This window comes from Populus nigra, chromosome 10, assembly GCF_951802175.1.
Source record: "Populus nigra chromosome 10, ddPopNigr1.1, whole genome shotgun sequence".
Classification (NCBI taxonomy): Eukaryota; Viridiplantae; Streptophyta; class Magnoliopsida; order Malpighiales; family Salicaceae; genus Populus; species Populus nigra.
The window spans coordinates 13,965,006-13,982,809 of NC_084861.1; the positions used below are offsets into that span (position 1 = coordinate 13,965,006).

Consider the following 17,804-nt stretch of genomic DNA (forward strand, 5'->3'; position numbering starts at 1 on the left):
TAGAAACAGAACACAAAGTCTGTTTTCAAACAGAGGAGAATCACAAAACTAAGGCCTGTCAAGGAGCACGGATACTAACTACTACGGAGAGTTTTTTTTTGCAAAGTCGCTGGTAAAAGAAGAGAAGATGAAGAAAGGGGTTATTTGGTGAGGGGTAAGGGACTGGTGGGGTATATATGTAGAGTCGAGAGAGGATGGTGGGGTATATATGTGGAGCTGAGTGGCATACAAAAGGATCCACACACTGTGGAAATGATTTTTAAACTCAAGATAAATGAATGCTTAAATTCAATTATAGAAGTGGAAATTCTGATGTTAGACAGCTGTTTCTTTGTAGTTGTTAAATTTTTTATATGGTTTTCTCAGTCATGATTTGATATGGATAGGCCCTAATTCTAGGCAGTATATGAAAATAAATATTTATCATCTTTTAAAAATCTCAGTAGTGGCAACATGGATTTCGTCAAAAACAAAACATTTCTTTGATAGTGGCAGCAGAAACAGTTCCTGGCTCCCCCGCCCGAAGAGTCTTTTCATATATTCTACGCACTTCCTGTGATAGTTTATGAAGCAGCATCACATGGCTCAAAATCTTATGGTTTTCAACCAAATTGCACGTCAAGGTGAGGTATGACTACAGTGAGATTGAGAAGTAATGCGCCATGGTTGGTCAGTTAGTGCGAAAAAAGAATGTAGCGTAAAAACAATTAATTTAACAAAGACTACAGCTTCCCAGGTGACATTTATCAGAACAAACGAGGCATATGACCTAATGGCTAGGGACTCGAGGCTAAGTAAGGTACGCCATGAAAAAAACACCAATATGTTTTTAGGCTGACACTACAGTCTGATGTTTGAGTGAAAATATCTGAGAAAAATAAGGGTCAAGGTCTCCTGTGACCTTGGGCTGTTTACCAGGTTCATGCGTGTAAAAACATAAGTTTCGGTCCAAAATTTTCGTTCACTTCAACCACTTTGCACTTAAGCCCTAGTGTGTGAACATGGAAATATGAGAGCAACGAGCCATTTGACAAATTTGGATCACATTAGCTAGATAAACTTGTTTTGACGTTGATGGAGAGATTGAAACTGCCAAGCGTAGCTAGAACGATGGGGACTTTGATCCTTAGAATCAGATGTCAATAAATTACTTGACCATTGTTCAAGGAAAGGGGGGAAAATGACAATTGCCTTGGATATATATAGGATAATATTGCAGTGGCAGCTTTGAATTTGAGGATTAAGCACCCTTCTGTTCTGTACCTGTGCCAGCCCAGCCCCAAGTGAAATGTGGCTTTGGTTTAATTCATGTTCCGTATAATTAGCATTGAAAATCAGTGTGGGGGATATGCCACAAGAATTCACCATTGAATTGTCTGCGATGAAAATTTGGCTTCTCTGCAAGGAGACCATTCAAAATTTATGAGCTATAAACATAGATCTTCTAAGAAAAGAAACCGTATGTTTCCTTCTGGTAGTGTAATCCAATACATTTTGCTCACTCCCTCCTCGAGCAAAATCACGTGGTGACAACTGACAAGTCAAGAACATGGTCTTCAAATCTCAACGTGCATCACAGAAGAAGGTCAAGTAAACAGACCTGCCTTGTAACCTGTTACGATCACATTGTTGTTCAGGGAACTGAGCTTCAATTTAAAACTTTTGGATTTTGTTTTCGGTGCTTCCTTGGGCCGTATTGTTTCTAACAGGCCCGTGCGATTACTAAACTGATTTGGGTCTAGATGACAGAACTGTGGCTCTGCGATAGTAGTTGTTATATGTTGAGTTATTGGGCCAAGCTAAGCGATGCCCAGGATAAAAATATTTAGCACAGGTAATTTTTTGGAAGCTGGAAGGATACTCTGTCACAATGCTGAAATTGTAACAGTGTATGAACTGAAATGAAATTTAAAATAATTTCTGTTTCTCCTGCAAAGATGAAAAGGAGCAGGTAATAAAAATTACTCGATGAAGGTATTGAAAGCGAGTGTTATTATCGTAACAAAAATGATACAGATGATTGTAATGGCAGTGGCAGATTCATAACATGATATTACTAATAACATAAACATGAGAGCGTTTGGAAACCGAATTTCGAAAAGATTCAATTTTTATTTTTGTTAAAAATTTAATTATTTTATGTTTTTATCTTTTTGATATACTGATCTTAAAAATAATTTTTAAAAAATAAAAAAAATATCATTTTAATATATTTTAAAATAAAAAACACTTTAATAAATAACTAAAACCACACTTCCAAACATGCTCGTACTAAACACCATGTGATGTGCAGCTCCTATTATTTAAAAGAATTTTCAGGAATATAATAAACATTGTGTTTTAAAGTATTTTTGTTTCAAAATATATTCAACTAATATATTTTTTAATTTTTAATTTTTTTTTATTTAATATCAACGTATTAAAACAATAAAAAAAATTAATATTAAATAAAAATTTCAAATTTGAAATTTTCTACAAATAACATTTTGACTGCACAGCTAAAAGCAACTTAAACCAGGGAGGTTGCCCGTCTGAGAATAGTTACTTTGTAATTTCTTGGGCTCTAGACCCTATCTCAAAACAATAAAATAAAAACATACTATCATTTAAAGTGAAGCGCACCTATCATCCTGAATAATAAATGGTTAAATTAAATACAAAAGTATGGTTATAATTATTTTTTAAAGTATTTTTATATTAAAATAATATTTTTTTATTTTAAAAAAATTATTTTTAAAATTAATGTATCAAAATGATTTAAAATATATATATAAAATAATTTTTAATAAAAAAATAAATTTTTTAAAAATATGAGTTGTAATATATTTCCAAACAATCTCTATCTCTCAAAGTATAAGTTGTCCATAATAAACATTTCGGGAATGTGAAGCAACCATCATTTTAATATCATTCTGAGGTAGGTAATGTAAAGGTGGGTAATGTTTGTAGTAGTAATTTATTTTTAAAATATTTTTTATTTAAAATATATTAAAATAATATTTTTTTTATTTTTTAAAATTTATTTTTAACATTACTATACCAAAATAATTTTAAAATATTAAAAAATTAATTTTAAATAAAAAAATTAATGTCTTGACAATAAACGGCCAACCATGCTAACAAGTGCTACTATAATATTTGATATTGTAGTAAAAATTACTTTTAAAAATATGTTTTGTTTTAAAATATATTGAAATAATTTTATTTTTATTTTTTAATATTAATATATTAAAAATATATATATATAAATTAATTTAAAATAAAAAAAATTCAAATTCTCTAGAAGGCACAAAGACAAACAACAGGCTATAAACCGGTAGCCTTGCCCTGTCCGAGAACAGTTACTTAACTTGCTTTGTAATTTCTTGTGCTTTGGCCCCAATCATAAAAAAAAAGAAGAAGAAGAAGAAAAAGAAAGTACTATCATTTAAACCAAACATAACCTTAACGTGACGTCGCAATTTAATTACCACGCAAATGTGCAATTAACTCGCGCATCTAACCCGAGTATTGATCCCTGACCTAGGTTCCAAAATCTAAGGGTCTTTTTCTCGAACCCAAACAAACCCTGGGCTTAGCCTTCCTCTCCCCCTCGCAATTTCCTTTACTTTCCCGGTTACTCCCCGGTTCAACCTCCGATCAGGTAAACCCTAACGTTCTCTCTCCACTAACTATCTATATACTCATGTATACTACACAAGCAACAACAATCGAGGAGACAATGCAGGTCGCTTGGTTCTTATTCCCCGCGTTCCTTTTAGTTTCAATAACCAGTGCTAATTCTAGGGTTTTATTGGCGAGTTAAACTGTGAAATTTGTTATTCTAGGTTTTCTTTTGACAAATTATTGGTTTACAATTAGAGAAAGATGGATCACCACGAAGATGAGAGCCGTGGTGGAAGTGTAACTCCTAGAAAGCAAGACGATGAGGTGCGATTGCTGTTTTTGTTTCTGTCAGTTTTAGTATTTTAATCTGTGTGCTTTTATAATTTCTGAATCATGTTAGTTTTTGTTTAACAACAAATATTAGTTTATGATGTTCAAGTTGAATTTTTCATTAGTTTTTGGCTTCAACGAAACTACTGAGAATATGCAGTAGTTGTTGCAATTGTTATCATTTTCTTTTTTGTTGCATTTTTTCAAGCAATTTGTTAAGAAGACTTGTTTTGTTTGTCAGGAAGCGGTTGCTCGACTCGAGGAAATGAAGAAATCTATCGAGGCAAAAGTTGCTCTTCGTCAAAGCAATTTGAATCCTGAAAGGCCTGGTTGGTTATGTTACGAGAATTTTTTAGGGCTGTTTAATTGTTTAGTTGTTACTGAAATGGATAAGCTCACCTGGCAGTGTCTGATTTTGCTGAATTTTTTTTAAAACTTTTTTTTTTTTTTGATGATTGAAAAGAATAAAGGCTTGTTAGTTGTTTCGTTGTTTTAGCCTGATAGATATGAACAGAAGGCATTAGGCTGATAATGCTGATGATAATAAAAGAGTCTGGAAATAAGGTTTCTTGAAGGCTGATATTAAACACACATATCTGGGGCTCTGGTCCATTCCTCACTTCCTCCTTATTAGATAATTGAATATGGGACTTTACCTTCATTGTGTGTTGAGTAATCTTTTGTAAGTGCAGATGACTCTATTTGTTCTGTTGATTTATTATTTTTACTGATTTTTATCTTATGTAATGGGTAGAAATTCCTTGGTGCATTGCCTCTTTACTATTGATGTTGTGTTATTTTGGCTATCCAAAAATGAATGTTTGACCTTGTCAAATTTGGTAGGGTTTTTATAGTGTCTGATTGAATCCATGTTGGTTATGCTCTGATATTTTTCCCCTTAGCACCACTACTGTTTATTAGGATCCAGAGAGGATGATGTTTTTATTCAGAATGTGCTGCATGACGTTGCCACAATAGGATGTAGTAGGAGAGAGTGGGCATGCTCATGCAGGTAGAGACTGGTTGGTGCTTCTCATATAGGGCTACATTCACGAGATGGTTATAGAAAAAACCATCTAGAAATCAAGGAATGGTGGTAGCATTTTGGTGATGGCGTGAAAAGGGTAAGGAACTAAGGACAGTGAGAGGTGATCATATTTGTGACAGAATATTTCAATGGCGGTAATGATAATCAATGTGATGCAAAGGATGGTTAGTAATGGTGATAGGTTTTGACATCATGCTTTCGGTAGTAAGTCATGAAATGCAACCTTCTTTTAGTATCAATAGGATTTTTAATAAGTCCAGTAACAGCATTGCTGTTGTGCTGGCTGCTGTGGTGGCATTACAAGACGCAAGAAATGATGGCAAAGGTGGCTGACAATTTTGTACCGTTGGAATTTAAAAAATGACAGCAGCATAGACTGAATTTAATTAAAGACTTGGGAAATATTTTTGAGCTTTCTAGTTTAATCCACAATGTCTAAAAATCTTCCTCTTTTCACTCCAGAAATGGATATTCTTGAACTCATGAATCCTTTTTTAAGCTGAATCATGCTTTAAATTCTTTCATAGATGTGCAATCTTAGTGGAGAGAGTTCTCTTGTGGTTGGGTTTTCTAAAACTTGCTAGAGAGACTTCGACAGATACACTCTGTTCTTCATACCTGACTAATACCCCCTAGATATTTTAAAGATGACTCTAGTCTTTAATTCAAATATAGCTGCCATGTTTTTTTTATATAAAAAAATCTAATGCCTTTTGATTCCAGCTGGATTCACAATCTTTCATCCTTTTGAAAGTGATTTGAGTCTCTTACTGTATGCTGCTATGTTTCAAACAAAAAGATACCTTCTGTATTAATTTTAGAATGCAGGAGAGGTTGATACAATTTACCACCGTTGCCAGATTCAGGATTTCTCAGGACACTGGATTCCAGCATTAAGCGCAATACTGCTGTTATCAAAAAATTAAAGCAGATAAATGAAGAACAGAAGGAAGGACTGATGGAAGAGTTGAGAAATGTGAACCTTAGCAAATTTGTCAGTGAAGCTGTGACATCCATTTGTGATGCAAAACTTAGAACTTCTGACATACAAGCAGCTGTTCAGGTAGCTTTTAAAATTGCAAGCAGAATTTTTTTTTGGGCATGTCCGTTTGTGGATATGATTCACTAGCTGCGGAACATGTTTTTTGCAAATCAGCGACATGTATTTAGGGATCACCTTTTTAGTGGCTGGATAATGGTAATTAAATTAAATTGTATTCAAGCTATTGGTTATTCATTCAATTTCGGACTATGAACTGGGTTATTGCATGCCTAAGATCATGAAAATATCTGAAGTGGTATGTTATAAAACAGTCGAATGCTTACAGTAGCTTTCTCAGAAGTGTGCTGGAAAATTATATATTGCACTATCACCAAGTAGCACCTTGGCAACCTTGTCATTGTCCAACATGCACTTATTTGCTTGGCTTAATTGTCCTGTTTTCTTTGTTTTGAATCTGCTTTAGGTTTTTACTGTGTTTTGCAAATTTCTTTGATTATTTCAAGTTTCTGGATTAGTTAATTAATGCCTTGCTTGTAGTGCTTTGTTCTCATGTTCACATACCTTTAAATTTTGACGGGTCAAGTCTGCGATAATTCTCAGCTAGCAGGGACTTTGCAAAACTCTCAAGGGACAATAACTAGTTATGTGTAGCATTATACCATAACTTGCAAGTTTTTTCTGTTCATTGAAAACTGCATTTTACTTTGAACTTTTTGCATGAAGTCCACATGGTATGTTTATCATTTTGTCTGCCCTTCTGAACTATTTTAACACTTGCTTTTCTTGGAAAGATCTGTTCATTGCTTCATCAACGGTACAAAGACTTCTCGCCAAGCCTGGTACAAGGGCTCTTAAAGGTCTTTTTTCCTGGAAAATCAGGGGAAGACTTGGACGTGGACAAGAACTCAAAGGCTATGAAGAAGCGAAGCACCTTAAAACTGCTTTTGGAACTTTACTTTGTTGGAGTTACAGAAGACAGCAGTATTTTCATCAATATTATTAAGGATCTTACTAGTATAGAAAACTTGAAGGACAGAGATACTACTCAGACAAATTTGACTCTCCTTGCTAGTTTTGCTCGACAAGGAAGAGTTTTTCTGGGGCTTCCCCTATCTGGACAAGAAACCCAGGAAGAGGTGCTGCTTCTTTTTTTTATTCTTTCCCTTTCAATCCTCTCTTCTGAACCTGGTTGATTGTAAAGATATATTGTGTGATCCTGAGTTTATCTTACTCGTGTAAGCACCTTTTTTGGTGGTAATTTCTATCTCATTTACTTTTACAGTTCACATTTTTTTTGTTTTCAGGTTCTTTAATTTACATTGCCAATCTCATTCTAGTTTGCATTTATCTTAGTCCTGATTAGCACCTTTCTTTTATTTGTGATAATATCTATCTCATTTACATGTACTATTCACATTATTTGTTGTCTTTAGATCTTTTAAGATTACTTTGTCAATCATGTTTTAGTTTGCCTTACATTCTGACATTTCTCTGCAGTTTCTCAAGGGCCTTAGCATCACCACTGATCAAAAGAAAATCTTCAGGAAAGCCTTTCATACATATTATGATGTTGTCGCAGAACTACTTCAGTCAGAGCATGCTGTAAGATTTTTACTGCCTTTAGCTGTTTATTTTAGTCCAACTTTGCAATCTTAATTTTTCCGGGCTCTTGTCTGAATGAGGAACTTTGTTTCTTTCCATTCATCTCTTTTTATACTTCTATTTTCTAAGATGCCAGTAAATGATAGATTTTTATCTCTTAACAGTCACTTCGTCAAATGGAGCATGAAAATGCAAAGATGCTGAATGCTAAAGGAGAGCTGAGTGATGATAATGTTTCATCATATGAAAAGCTGCGAAAATCTTATGACCAATTGTACCGTAATGTGTCATCGTAAGTTTGCTTGTCAATGTCATTTTCTTTTTGTATTTATTCTGTGGTGACTAGATAAGTAGACTCCATTCAAGCAGCAGGACGTACATTGTAACAATTAAAGCATGCCATATTTCCAAGTGAATTTTCTCTCTCCTGCTGCTCCTTCCTTTACATCTGCCTTTCTGAATCCTTAACCTTTCTACCTTATTACTTGATATCACAACCATTATTATTGTACTTGTTCTTAATTTCATGAATGATGATTTTGTATAAAAGTTGTTTATGTGAAATTTAATTCTGATTAAAAAAGATATGCCACTCCGGACATATCAAAAGATTATCTCTTTAACTAGACTGCAAACGGAAGTTTGTCAAACCAATGTGCTGTGGTCATTTGTTGGATGAAGTTTCTGGGGCTGAAGATGAGAAAAGCCATTCTGGGAGGCATAAAACTTGCTGCTGAAACCAGTGTGCAGGGTAGACTTTTTGATTTTTCTGTTGTCAATTGTTTAACTTGCATAGCTAAGCAAGACATATCATTTCATGTTTCTCATTTATAAATGTTTACCTGAAAGTTCTTTGTTGCTTGCTGGCTTTGGTTCATAGCCTCGATTTTCACTTCAATCTCAACTTGCAAGAAAGCTTGTAAGCTAATTAACAACTTGTCAAGAATTTTTTAGAAACTTTTAAGTAGAGGATTTCCGATGCTGAGAATTGTGTGATTGCTGGCGTTCCTATTATGGGCCTTAGAATTGAATATAGGCTCTTGATAAAAAAAAATTATGACATGTGTAGTGTTGGTGAATTTGTAGCTGCAATTATGTGCTCTGCCCTCCTCTTTCTTGCTTGGGTTAATGCTTTGGTTGATTCTTCCTGGTTGCACATAGTGGTACTTGTATTTTAGGAGGCTATAAAGTAATCCCCTTCAGCTTGCATCATCTGTATTATGTGCTGAAGGCTTTTCCCTTGACATATAATTTCTTCATATCAGTTTAGCAGAAGCACTTGATATGCAACCTCCAGTGATGCCAGAAGATGGTCATACAACTAGGGTTACTAGTGGGGAGGAAGCTTCATCACCTGCAGCAGGGAAAGATGCTTCTCTCCTTGAAGCTTTGTGGGATGATGAAGATACTAGAGCCTTCTATGAATGCTTACCAGATCTCAGGTTTGTTGTGGCTAGAAAATCTTCAAATCAAGTTAAAAGAATGGTGTCAGTCTTTACAAATAAATTTTATATTAAACTTAATTCTGGTTACCTTATATACAAAATTTGCCAGCTTGAAACCTAAGGTGGATTTTTATATGTTCCTTTTAGAGCATTTGTTCCAGCAGTATTATTGGGAGAGGCAGAGCCAAAAGCAAATGAGCATTCTGCGAAGACTCAAGATCAACCAAGTGTAAGGGATTAAAACTCATAAATTTTATAACAGCTTTGGTTATTCCTGACTTAACCATGGTATATGGCAACAATTGGTGAAGAACAAGTGAATATGATGACTTTTGGTGTGAATTTTTATAGTAGCTTGTGAATTATGGTAATCGTTTTGCACGACTCATTAAGACTTGTGTACTTTGCAGTTAAATGGGTTGAAGTAGGGTTTATACTAGTTAGCGGCCTTTTGTGGGCCCTTCTATCTCCCTTCTCTTCTCTGAAGTGAGCTTCTTGTTGCTTCTAAACTTACATGTATTCCAGGCCTTTTGAGGTGTATTTGTTCTGTTCTAGGTTGCTTTGATGGTTCTTCTGTGAAAATGTTACTTCTACACTCACACAAAAGAAGTTTATATCTTATTCTATGCATTGATGTCTTCATATATTTTAAGGAGCTGGCACCTGAATCAGATCAAGGCCAACCCACCCAAGATATGGCAGAGGTTTCTGCAGAGTCTGGCCCTTTGCAGGAGGGAAAGAGTACAGAGAAGGGGAAGGATAAGGAAGAAAAAGATAAAGAAAAGGTAAAAGATCCTGAAAAGGAGAAAGGGAAAGAAAAAGATGCAGAGAGAAAAGGAGAAAATGAGAAGGAGAAACTCAAAAGTCTTGAAGGGACTAATTTGGATGCTCTGTTACAGAGGCTTCCTGGTTGCGTTAGCCGTGACCTAATCGATCAATTGACTGTAATCACACTGCTTCTTCTTTTTTTCTGAATTGGCGCTTCACATATTTTTCAGGAACTATGAACCTTTATACTTAAGATCTCATTGGCTTTTTTTTTTAACATGCTGTTTCAGGTAGATTTTTGTTATCTAAATTCCAAGTCAAGTCGGAAGAAGCTTGTAAGGGCATTATTTAATGTACCCAGGACATCTCTAGAACTGCTTCCATACTACTCACGCATGGTTGCCACACTCTCAACATGCATGAAGGATGTCTCTTCCATGCTCTTACAAATGTTAGAGGAGGAGTTCAATTTCTTAATAAATAAAAAGGTCTGCTTTTGATGTGTTTCAGTGAAGCAAGAATGGCTTGGCTTGTTATTCTTGTCAGTGTTTTGTTACTGGCATTCATTTTCAGCCTGTAAATATTATGATTGGAGTTTCAAATTGTAAATTTTCTGCAGGATCAAATGAATATCGAGACAAAGATCAGGAATATTAGATTTATTGGAGAGCTCTGCAAGTTCAGAATTGCACCAGCAAGCACTGTTTTTAGTTGCTTGAAGGTCTGTGTAGTGGCTTATTCATTTATAGTTTTGCTTTTAATTATCTTCTACTCTATTGCCTATTTAAACCTTGGTTGTAACTAAATGGAATGACTCTGAATCTTCTTCCATAAAGATGCACTTTTTGTCAATCCCAGGAAATTAATCCATGCTGTCAGTCTTCCTCTTTCCTTGGAAACAATACCATTTGCTATATCTCCAAGTGAATTCATACGCGTAGATGAGTCTTCCCTTTTTACTTGTGTACCTTGTTGGTATTCCTGTGAAAAATTCCATGTGCTTTTGATCCTGTTTGGTTTAGAAAGACAGGTGGAACTATGGACATGATATATAATGGAGCTGATTTTTTATGTTACATTAAATGCAGATAATTTTTTAACTCCATTTTTGTTTACCATTTGTATTTTTTTCTTAATGTCATTATCAGTATTTTATTTTTAACAGAAGATGAATTTGAAATTAATATATGGTCTGTTGAGATCTGAGATGGTACTTTCATCATGTTTCATTTTATTGGACTGTGCTTATACGTAGATGCTTCTGTTTCCTACAGGCTTGTTTAGATGATTTCACTCACCATAACATTGATGTTGCTTGCAATCTTCTCGAGACATGTGGCCGTTTTCTGTATCGTTCTCCTGAAACTACTGTACGCATGGCTAATATGTTGGAGATACTTATGCGCTTGAAAAATGTCAAGAATTTGGATCCTCGGCATAGCACCCTTGTAGAAAATGCTTACTATCTGTGCAAACCACCTGAAAGGTCTGCACGAGTGTCTAAAGTCCGTCCTCCCTTGTATCAGGTGTGAATCATTTTATAGCACCATCTTTTCAATGTTTTTCACTTTAGATATATTTAATCGATGATTTCTCTGTGCAGTATATCAGAAAATTACTATTCTCCGATCTAGACAAGTCTTCCATTGAGCATGTGCTCCGGCAACTTCGTAAATTACCATGGAGTGAATGTGAGGCATATCTTTTAAAGTGTTTTATGAAGGTTCATAAAGGGAAGTATGGGCAAATTCACTTGATTGCTTCTCTGACTGCTGGCTTAAGCCGTTATCATGATGAATTTGCAGTGGCAGTTGTTGATGAGGTTTGTTTCTTTCATTTCGGAAATTTAAGTTGTTCGTATTTCATATTGTTCCTTGAAAAGATAATATCATAATATCATTCTTTTCTTTTCTCCCTTTTTTGAATGATAGCCAAGTTGGCTTTTTATGTTTTTCTAATGGCATTTTGATAATGGAAGTTGAGGATTTGCAAGCTACACCATTCAGATGTTTTATTGGGGAAAATATTCTGGTCTGAGGAACTTGTTGCCATTAAACATTTTCCCCTCCATATGGCTTCTTTTCAGGAATAACAAACAAAGATTTAAATTCTATTGTTGTAGTTTTGAGAATTTGATACCAATAAATATGGAATAATGGGAGTAGTTTTGAATATGGATGGTCGTAGAAGAAAGTGGAACTTGTATCAGAAATAATTTTGCTTGGTGAAGTGAGAGTGTTTCGCTTCTCATGTAGGCAGTCTTGATATCTGAGATTTAGCTAGTCATGGATAACTTGCATAATGGTTTTAGGGATGTCTTTAATAAAGCGATAGTCATACTTGATAGCACGGCTGATAGATGGTGGTGGGTGTTCTAGTAGATGCTTATGTCCTCATTTTCTCACAATCTAAAAGAGACCGATGCTGACACTTCTAACTGTAGAGTGTTACACTTGTCCCATTATCAACAGGAGCGTGGCTTTTGGAAGACACCTTAAATATGTTTTTCCATAACCTTCCCCTTCAAAACTAACCTTACTTCCCTTTTGCGTTCTTATGATTACTTCTTGGCTATTAGCTATTCACGCCACCATTACTTTAGCCTATCTGAAACAAAAAATAGTCTTTGAAACTAAAACGATTTCTTCTACAATCCACATTCTTGAATAAATTGCAGACAGCTGTCCAAATCTGTCTTGTATGGCAGTGATGTTTTTAAGATGTGGAATGTTCTGAATCCTCATTTGCTAGCATCTTTGGTCATGGGTATATTGTCATAGACTCCAACGCATTAAGTTTGCTTGTGAGTACATGAATGTGGACAGTTGTTTTTTAATCTATAACAATTTACTTTTGGTGTACAGGTTTTAGAGGAGATTAGGCTTGGGCTGGAACTAAATGACTATGGGATGCAGCAGAGGCGCATAGCCCACATGCGATTCTTGGGGGAACTATACAATTATGAACACGTGGATTCGTCTGTGATTTTTGAGACACTGTACTGGATCCTTCTGTTTGGTCATGACACTCCAGAGGTGTGGGCTATAACAAAATCATTGTTTTTATATAATTAAAGATTTTAGGAGAAGACAAATGATCAATATAAACCAGTTTTATGTATATGATAAATTTATATAGGTTCATCTTTGATGAAGACATGATTCTATTGTCTGACAACTGATCATCTGACCAGTTTTTTATTAGGGGTCATTTGAAATGCAAATGAAGTTACACATGTATCTACTCCACTATGGTTATTAATTACATCATACACTCAAATATGGACTGCTTAGTCAGAAAAGTAGGAAATTAACAGCATTTATTCCTGAAGCATGTGATGCTTCCATTTTTAGCACTAATAATATATGTTCCAAGTGCTAATATATTGCTTTTTCCTTAATTACTTTTTGTGGTGAAATTTATGATCTAGTTTTTGCTGCTTATATTACACCTTGCTTGCTTTATGATATGCTTTTGATTATTCATGTTACTAGCAAGACGTGCTAGATCCACCAGAGGATTGTTTCCGCATCAGGATGGTTATCACTCTTCTGGACACTTGCGGACACTATTTTGACCGAGGCTCTTCTAAGAGGAAACTTAATCGGTTTTTAATGCACTTTCAGAGGTATATTCTCAGCAAAGGTTTGCTACCTCTTGATGTTGAATTTGATTTGCAGGTCAGTTGTGCATCTCTTTATACTCTCTTACCATCTTGTTTAACTGTAAGGTTCTTCTAATATAAGAGGATTGGAACTCAAGAGTAACAATTTTTTTATGTTCAACAACATTGCTATATTGTGGAATGACAAAATCATGCCTTTGGTTTAAGTAGATATTGCTTTTTAAATAATACAAGAATATTCTTCCGTGGGTGCAGATAGGGAATGGACATGCTCTGTGCAATATACTTTGATTTGATGCAAGATAGGAAAGCCATTATGATTTATTTGGTTGGCTCATAATAAGATATAATGAAATGCAAGAATGTTGTGATTTTGTGTTGAATACAAGTGATACAAACTCAAACTATTTTATCACTGAAATGCACAATTCGCATGTTCTTCGGTAGACTTTGCACTTGAGAGTTGTTTGGCTTTAGGACTAATTGCATCCTATATTTTGATATTTATTTTCAACTTTTCTATCATTGACATGCCTGGTTATGTCTTCTCTCAACAAAATACAGTGAACGATAGAAATAATTGACACGTGACCAAGTAATTTTCTTGCTTCAGCCCTAATTGAAACGAAAGGGAACAAAAGAATGGAAGGCATTCTGCTTTGAATGCACTATCTGTGAAATGAAACGATAAGTTGGAAATTAATCAGGCAAGGCTATTTGTTATATTAAGCTGCACTTGATTGGGACATTTCCTATCATCTCCAAATTGTAGAAGCAACTCCATCATGCAACTATAAGAATTTTAATTGGATTTTTTAAGGAGCTTCAGCTTGAGTTATGGAAAGAGAATTGTCTTTTTATTCCATTTCATTTGGTTTTTAGTCAGATTGCGGCACTTTTTGTGACAAGCGTGCTTATGAAACTGATCTCTCTCTTTTTTTGTGTTATTTCTGTTTGCTTATGGAGCTAATTTAAATAGCTTCATCTTTCATGTTAGTTTGCGATGTGCTCATACATTGAAGGCATTTGCAGGACTTATTTGCTGAATTACGTCCAAATATGATACGGTATTCATCAATTGAAGAAGTCAATGCTGCTCTTATAGAACTCGAGGAGAATGAACGAACTGTCTCAACTGACAAGTTCAATAGTGAAAAGCACTCTGACACTGACAAACCGTTCTGTAGGACTACTTCCAGTACCATCTCTGCCAATGGAAAAGGCATTTTGAATGGGAATGAGGAAAATGGATCGCATGAGGACATTGGTGGCAGTGACACTGATTCAGGCAGTGGCACCATTGACCAGGATGGACATGATGAAGAAGAGTTAGATGAAGAGAATCATGATGGTGGGGTTGACACAGAGGATGAGGATGATGATGGGGATGGACCTGCTTCTGAGGAGGAGGATGAAGTACACGTCAGACAAAAGGTTGCAGAGGTGGACCCTCTTGAAGTAGCCAGTTTTGAGCAGGAACTGAGAGCTGTAATGCAGGCAAGATTCAGATTATTGTTTTTTTTGCTCACAATTGTGTGTGCCTCCCTGTCAAATAGTGAATACAATATACACGTGCACACATGTGAATGCCCCTACAGTGCACTGTGTGTATATATGAAAACATTTTTTGCGGTTTGAAAAGACTCTTTAAACTCTGTGGGTAAATAGTCATGATGTTGCCTGTCTACATTTTGATGAGGACAATTACATAATGTTTCGTGAATGATATTTGAGAACTTTGAGATGCCGAGGAAATTGTGATTGCTGCCATTTGCAAATAATTGATTCTGGTTCTATAATTGCTGAAGAATTTAATGGGAAACCTTGTAACTCCTGTTATTTCAATTGTGGGTGCAGGAGAGCATGGAGCAGCGCAGGCAGGAACTCCGTGGTCGACCGGCATTAAATATGGTGATACCCATGAACTTGTTTGAGGGGTCTGCTAAGGATCATCATGGAAGGGTGGTTGGAGGGGAAAGTGGTGACGAGGATGAGGAGGCTGGAGGAAACAAGGATGTTCAGGTGAAAGTGCTTGTGAAGCGTGGGAATAAGCAACAAACAAAGCAGCTGTACATTCCTAGGGATTGCTCTCTTGTGCAGAGCACAAAACAGAAAGAAGCAGCTGAGTTTGAAGAGAAGCAAGACATCAAGAGGCTGGTGTTGGAGTATAATGATAGAGAGGAGGAGGAGAATAATGGATTGGGGACTCAGACTTTGAATTGGATGCCAGGTGGTACCAGCAGAGTCACCGGCCGTGGCAGCACATGGGAAGGAAGTAGTGGAAGAGGCACTGGGTCACGTTACCGGCATCATCATCATTCAGGTAGTGGACTCCATGGCAGAAGAAGGTGATGTTGGAGAGGAGGGAGTGATTTGTTTGACTTGCTGGAACTTCTATGAGACAAGGCAGTGGAGTCAATTGCAGAAGAAAGAAGGATCTTTAAAAAAAAAAGAAATTGATTGAATTTTTTTTTTTACTCGGATACATAGATTAACACCGGTTCTCCCTCTCGGTGTCGAATAGTGTGCATTATGCCTTGAGTTCAGTGCTGAAGGATAATTGCAATCACATCCTCAATTTGGTGGTGGAGAAGCTATATCCCTTATAGCAGGAAGAATTCTGTTCCCCTCTATCGACAATTTTGCAAGGTTGATATCTGGGGTTTGTTGTTGGGAGTTGAGAGTGTTTGTTGATTTGCAGAGCTAAGTTATACAGAGGATTGCTATGCATGGGGTTGCAGTGTGGACGTTCTGAAACATGCATGCGGGGTGTAGTTGTAATTAAAGCCATTTGCATATTCCTAATTGGCCATGTCTGTTTCTTCCACTGTATAGATGTGAAAGTCTGCCTTGTATGTCTTGTTCAGTGTTTTAGGCTGTATTACTGATTCGTGGTTTGTGTGATGCCGCCCCTGTCAAGGATAAAGCATGCCATGCCTTAGTTTTACTGGTCTCTTTAGTCATGAAAAACTATTCTCTTTTTTCTTTTTCCTTTTTTTTTTTTAATTTTGTCGTCCAAGACTCTCAAGTCTCACTATTGATTTCTCTTTCCTCGAACAGTAAGGGACTGGATGTGCAATTTAACCAAAGTATGGCCAGCATGCTAACTATTATGGGCTTTATCACCCAGCCCATTGATACAATTATTGATTGAGCCTCAGCGCATGCTTTTTTGGACTGGAATTTTGGCTTTTAAAGTGATTTTACATGAAAAAATATTAAATTAATATTTTAAAATTAACTTTGATATGTTATATTAAAAATTAAAAAAAAAAAATTTGATACAGAAAATTATCTTACCACTGTAATTACCTTGTGTTATCCATGTAACTCCCGTTGACATGCACATATCCCAACCCAACAAAACCAAGAGGCTGAGGTCAGGTAATATTTTTTTTCTCAAAGAATGGTGTGGCTGGTCCTGGTCATATAATATTACAAGCATGTTGCTGGCTATTCGAGGCAAAACCTGCAAGGTTATCTATATTGTTTTTATTTGTGATTTCAGATTCTAGATCAGGTTCTCGCCAGTACCGCAGACAGTGCGGCAGATACGAGGAGATATTATCATGGTTAATGAAATGACCTTGGAGTTTGTACTGGAAATGTGATGCTAATAGCGCAACAGTAAAGAAACTGCTGGACAAACATTAAAAAAACAAAAACAAAAACGTTAAAGAGCAGCCTAGCATCGAATTCATCCACTTTACCCCACATTTTTATTCGTTTCTTCCTTTCAAGCAGGATCTAAGGCAACGACGATCAGATACCAAAACTCATCTTCGCTCTTTGCTTTCTGATAAAAAAATATTACAATATTTACATCTCGTACCATTTAAGTTCTCATTCTCAAAGATGGAAAAGAGTGGGTTTTCGTAGACCCTCAAGTTCTACTCCCTAGGAGCGATAATCTAGTATCTACGATATAGCTGCATGCTAGGAGCAAGCAAGACTGATGCCTGACTGAAAAGCAATGTGGACTAGTAGAATACTCTGGAAAATGAAAACTTGGGAGGAACAAACCCTATTCTTAAAAAGAGATGTACATCTCCATGTAACCTTTTCAAAGGCTACGATGTTTCTTTCTTGTAGGAAAATGTATAAATTATCCAGTTACTGATCTAGTTGACGAGTAAAATATTCCCAGTGGAACATCCCGGATTAAACTATTTCCTTGAATGGTACTTTCCTAGAGACTTGTCCAAGGTGGTTATTGCACAAAGTGGAACAGGGTTTTCCTTTAAAAAGTGAAAAGCAAAGCAGTAAGAGCTTTCTTGTTAGGAATTTGGTTCTCCGACAATATAGTCACTATAGACATTATCAAAATACATCATTGGACCGCGTTCATCTAGTTTGATGATTGCGTCCCTCTTCTTC

The 17,804-nt window shown here is 35.8% G+C and overlaps 1 protein-coding gene across 3 annotated transcripts; it reads left to right on the top strand.

The window, feature by feature from the left end:
• Positions 1-3,454: 3,454 nt before the first annotated feature.
• Positions 3,455-16,374, top strand: LOC133705009 (regulator of nonsense transcripts UPF2-like). Of its 3 annotated transcripts, none has more exons than XM_062130102.1 (18): positions 3,455-3,727; positions 3,828-3,930; positions 4,178-4,265; positions 5,845-6,047; positions 6,779-7,123; positions 7,485-7,589; positions 7,754-7,881; positions 8,855-9,031; positions 9,182-9,263; positions 9,688-9,978; positions 10,093-10,290; positions 10,422-10,523; positions 11,077-11,328; positions 11,406-11,624; positions 12,667-12,837; positions 13,297-13,482; positions 14,460-14,924; positions 15,285-16,374. In XM_062130102.1, exons 2-18 carry the CDS (start codon positions 3,868-3,870, stop codon positions 15,777-15,779), a joined length of 3,570 nt encoding a protein of 1,189 aa, XP_061986086.1. In that variant the 5' UTR covers positions 3,455-3,727; positions 3,828-3,867; the 3' UTR covers positions 15,780-16,374. The 3 variants fall into 3 exon arrangements, with proteins under 3 accessions (XP_061986086.1, XP_061986085.1, XP_061986087.1); XM_062130101.1 differs by having other exon boundaries at positions 3,455-3,643; XM_062130103.1 differs by having other exon boundaries at positions 3,455-3,643; positions 3,862-3,930.
• The last annotated feature ends 1,430 nt before the right edge of the window (positions 16,375-17,804 follow it).

Excerpts from the sequence above, each read along its gene's own strand:
- LOC133705009 (XM_062130102.1), top strand. The coding sequence starts at position 3,868 with ATGGATCACCACGAAGATGAGAGCCGTGGTGGAAGTGTAACTCCTAGA. Across the intron at positions 9,979-10,092 it reads ACCTAATCGATCAATTGACT|GTAGATTTTTGTTATCTAAA; the intron begins GTAATCACACTG and ends ATGCTGTTTCAG. Across the intron at positions 11,329-11,405 it reads TCCGTCCTCCCTTGTATCAG|TATATCAGAAAATTACTATT; the intron begins GTGTGAATCATT and ends TTCTCTGTGCAG.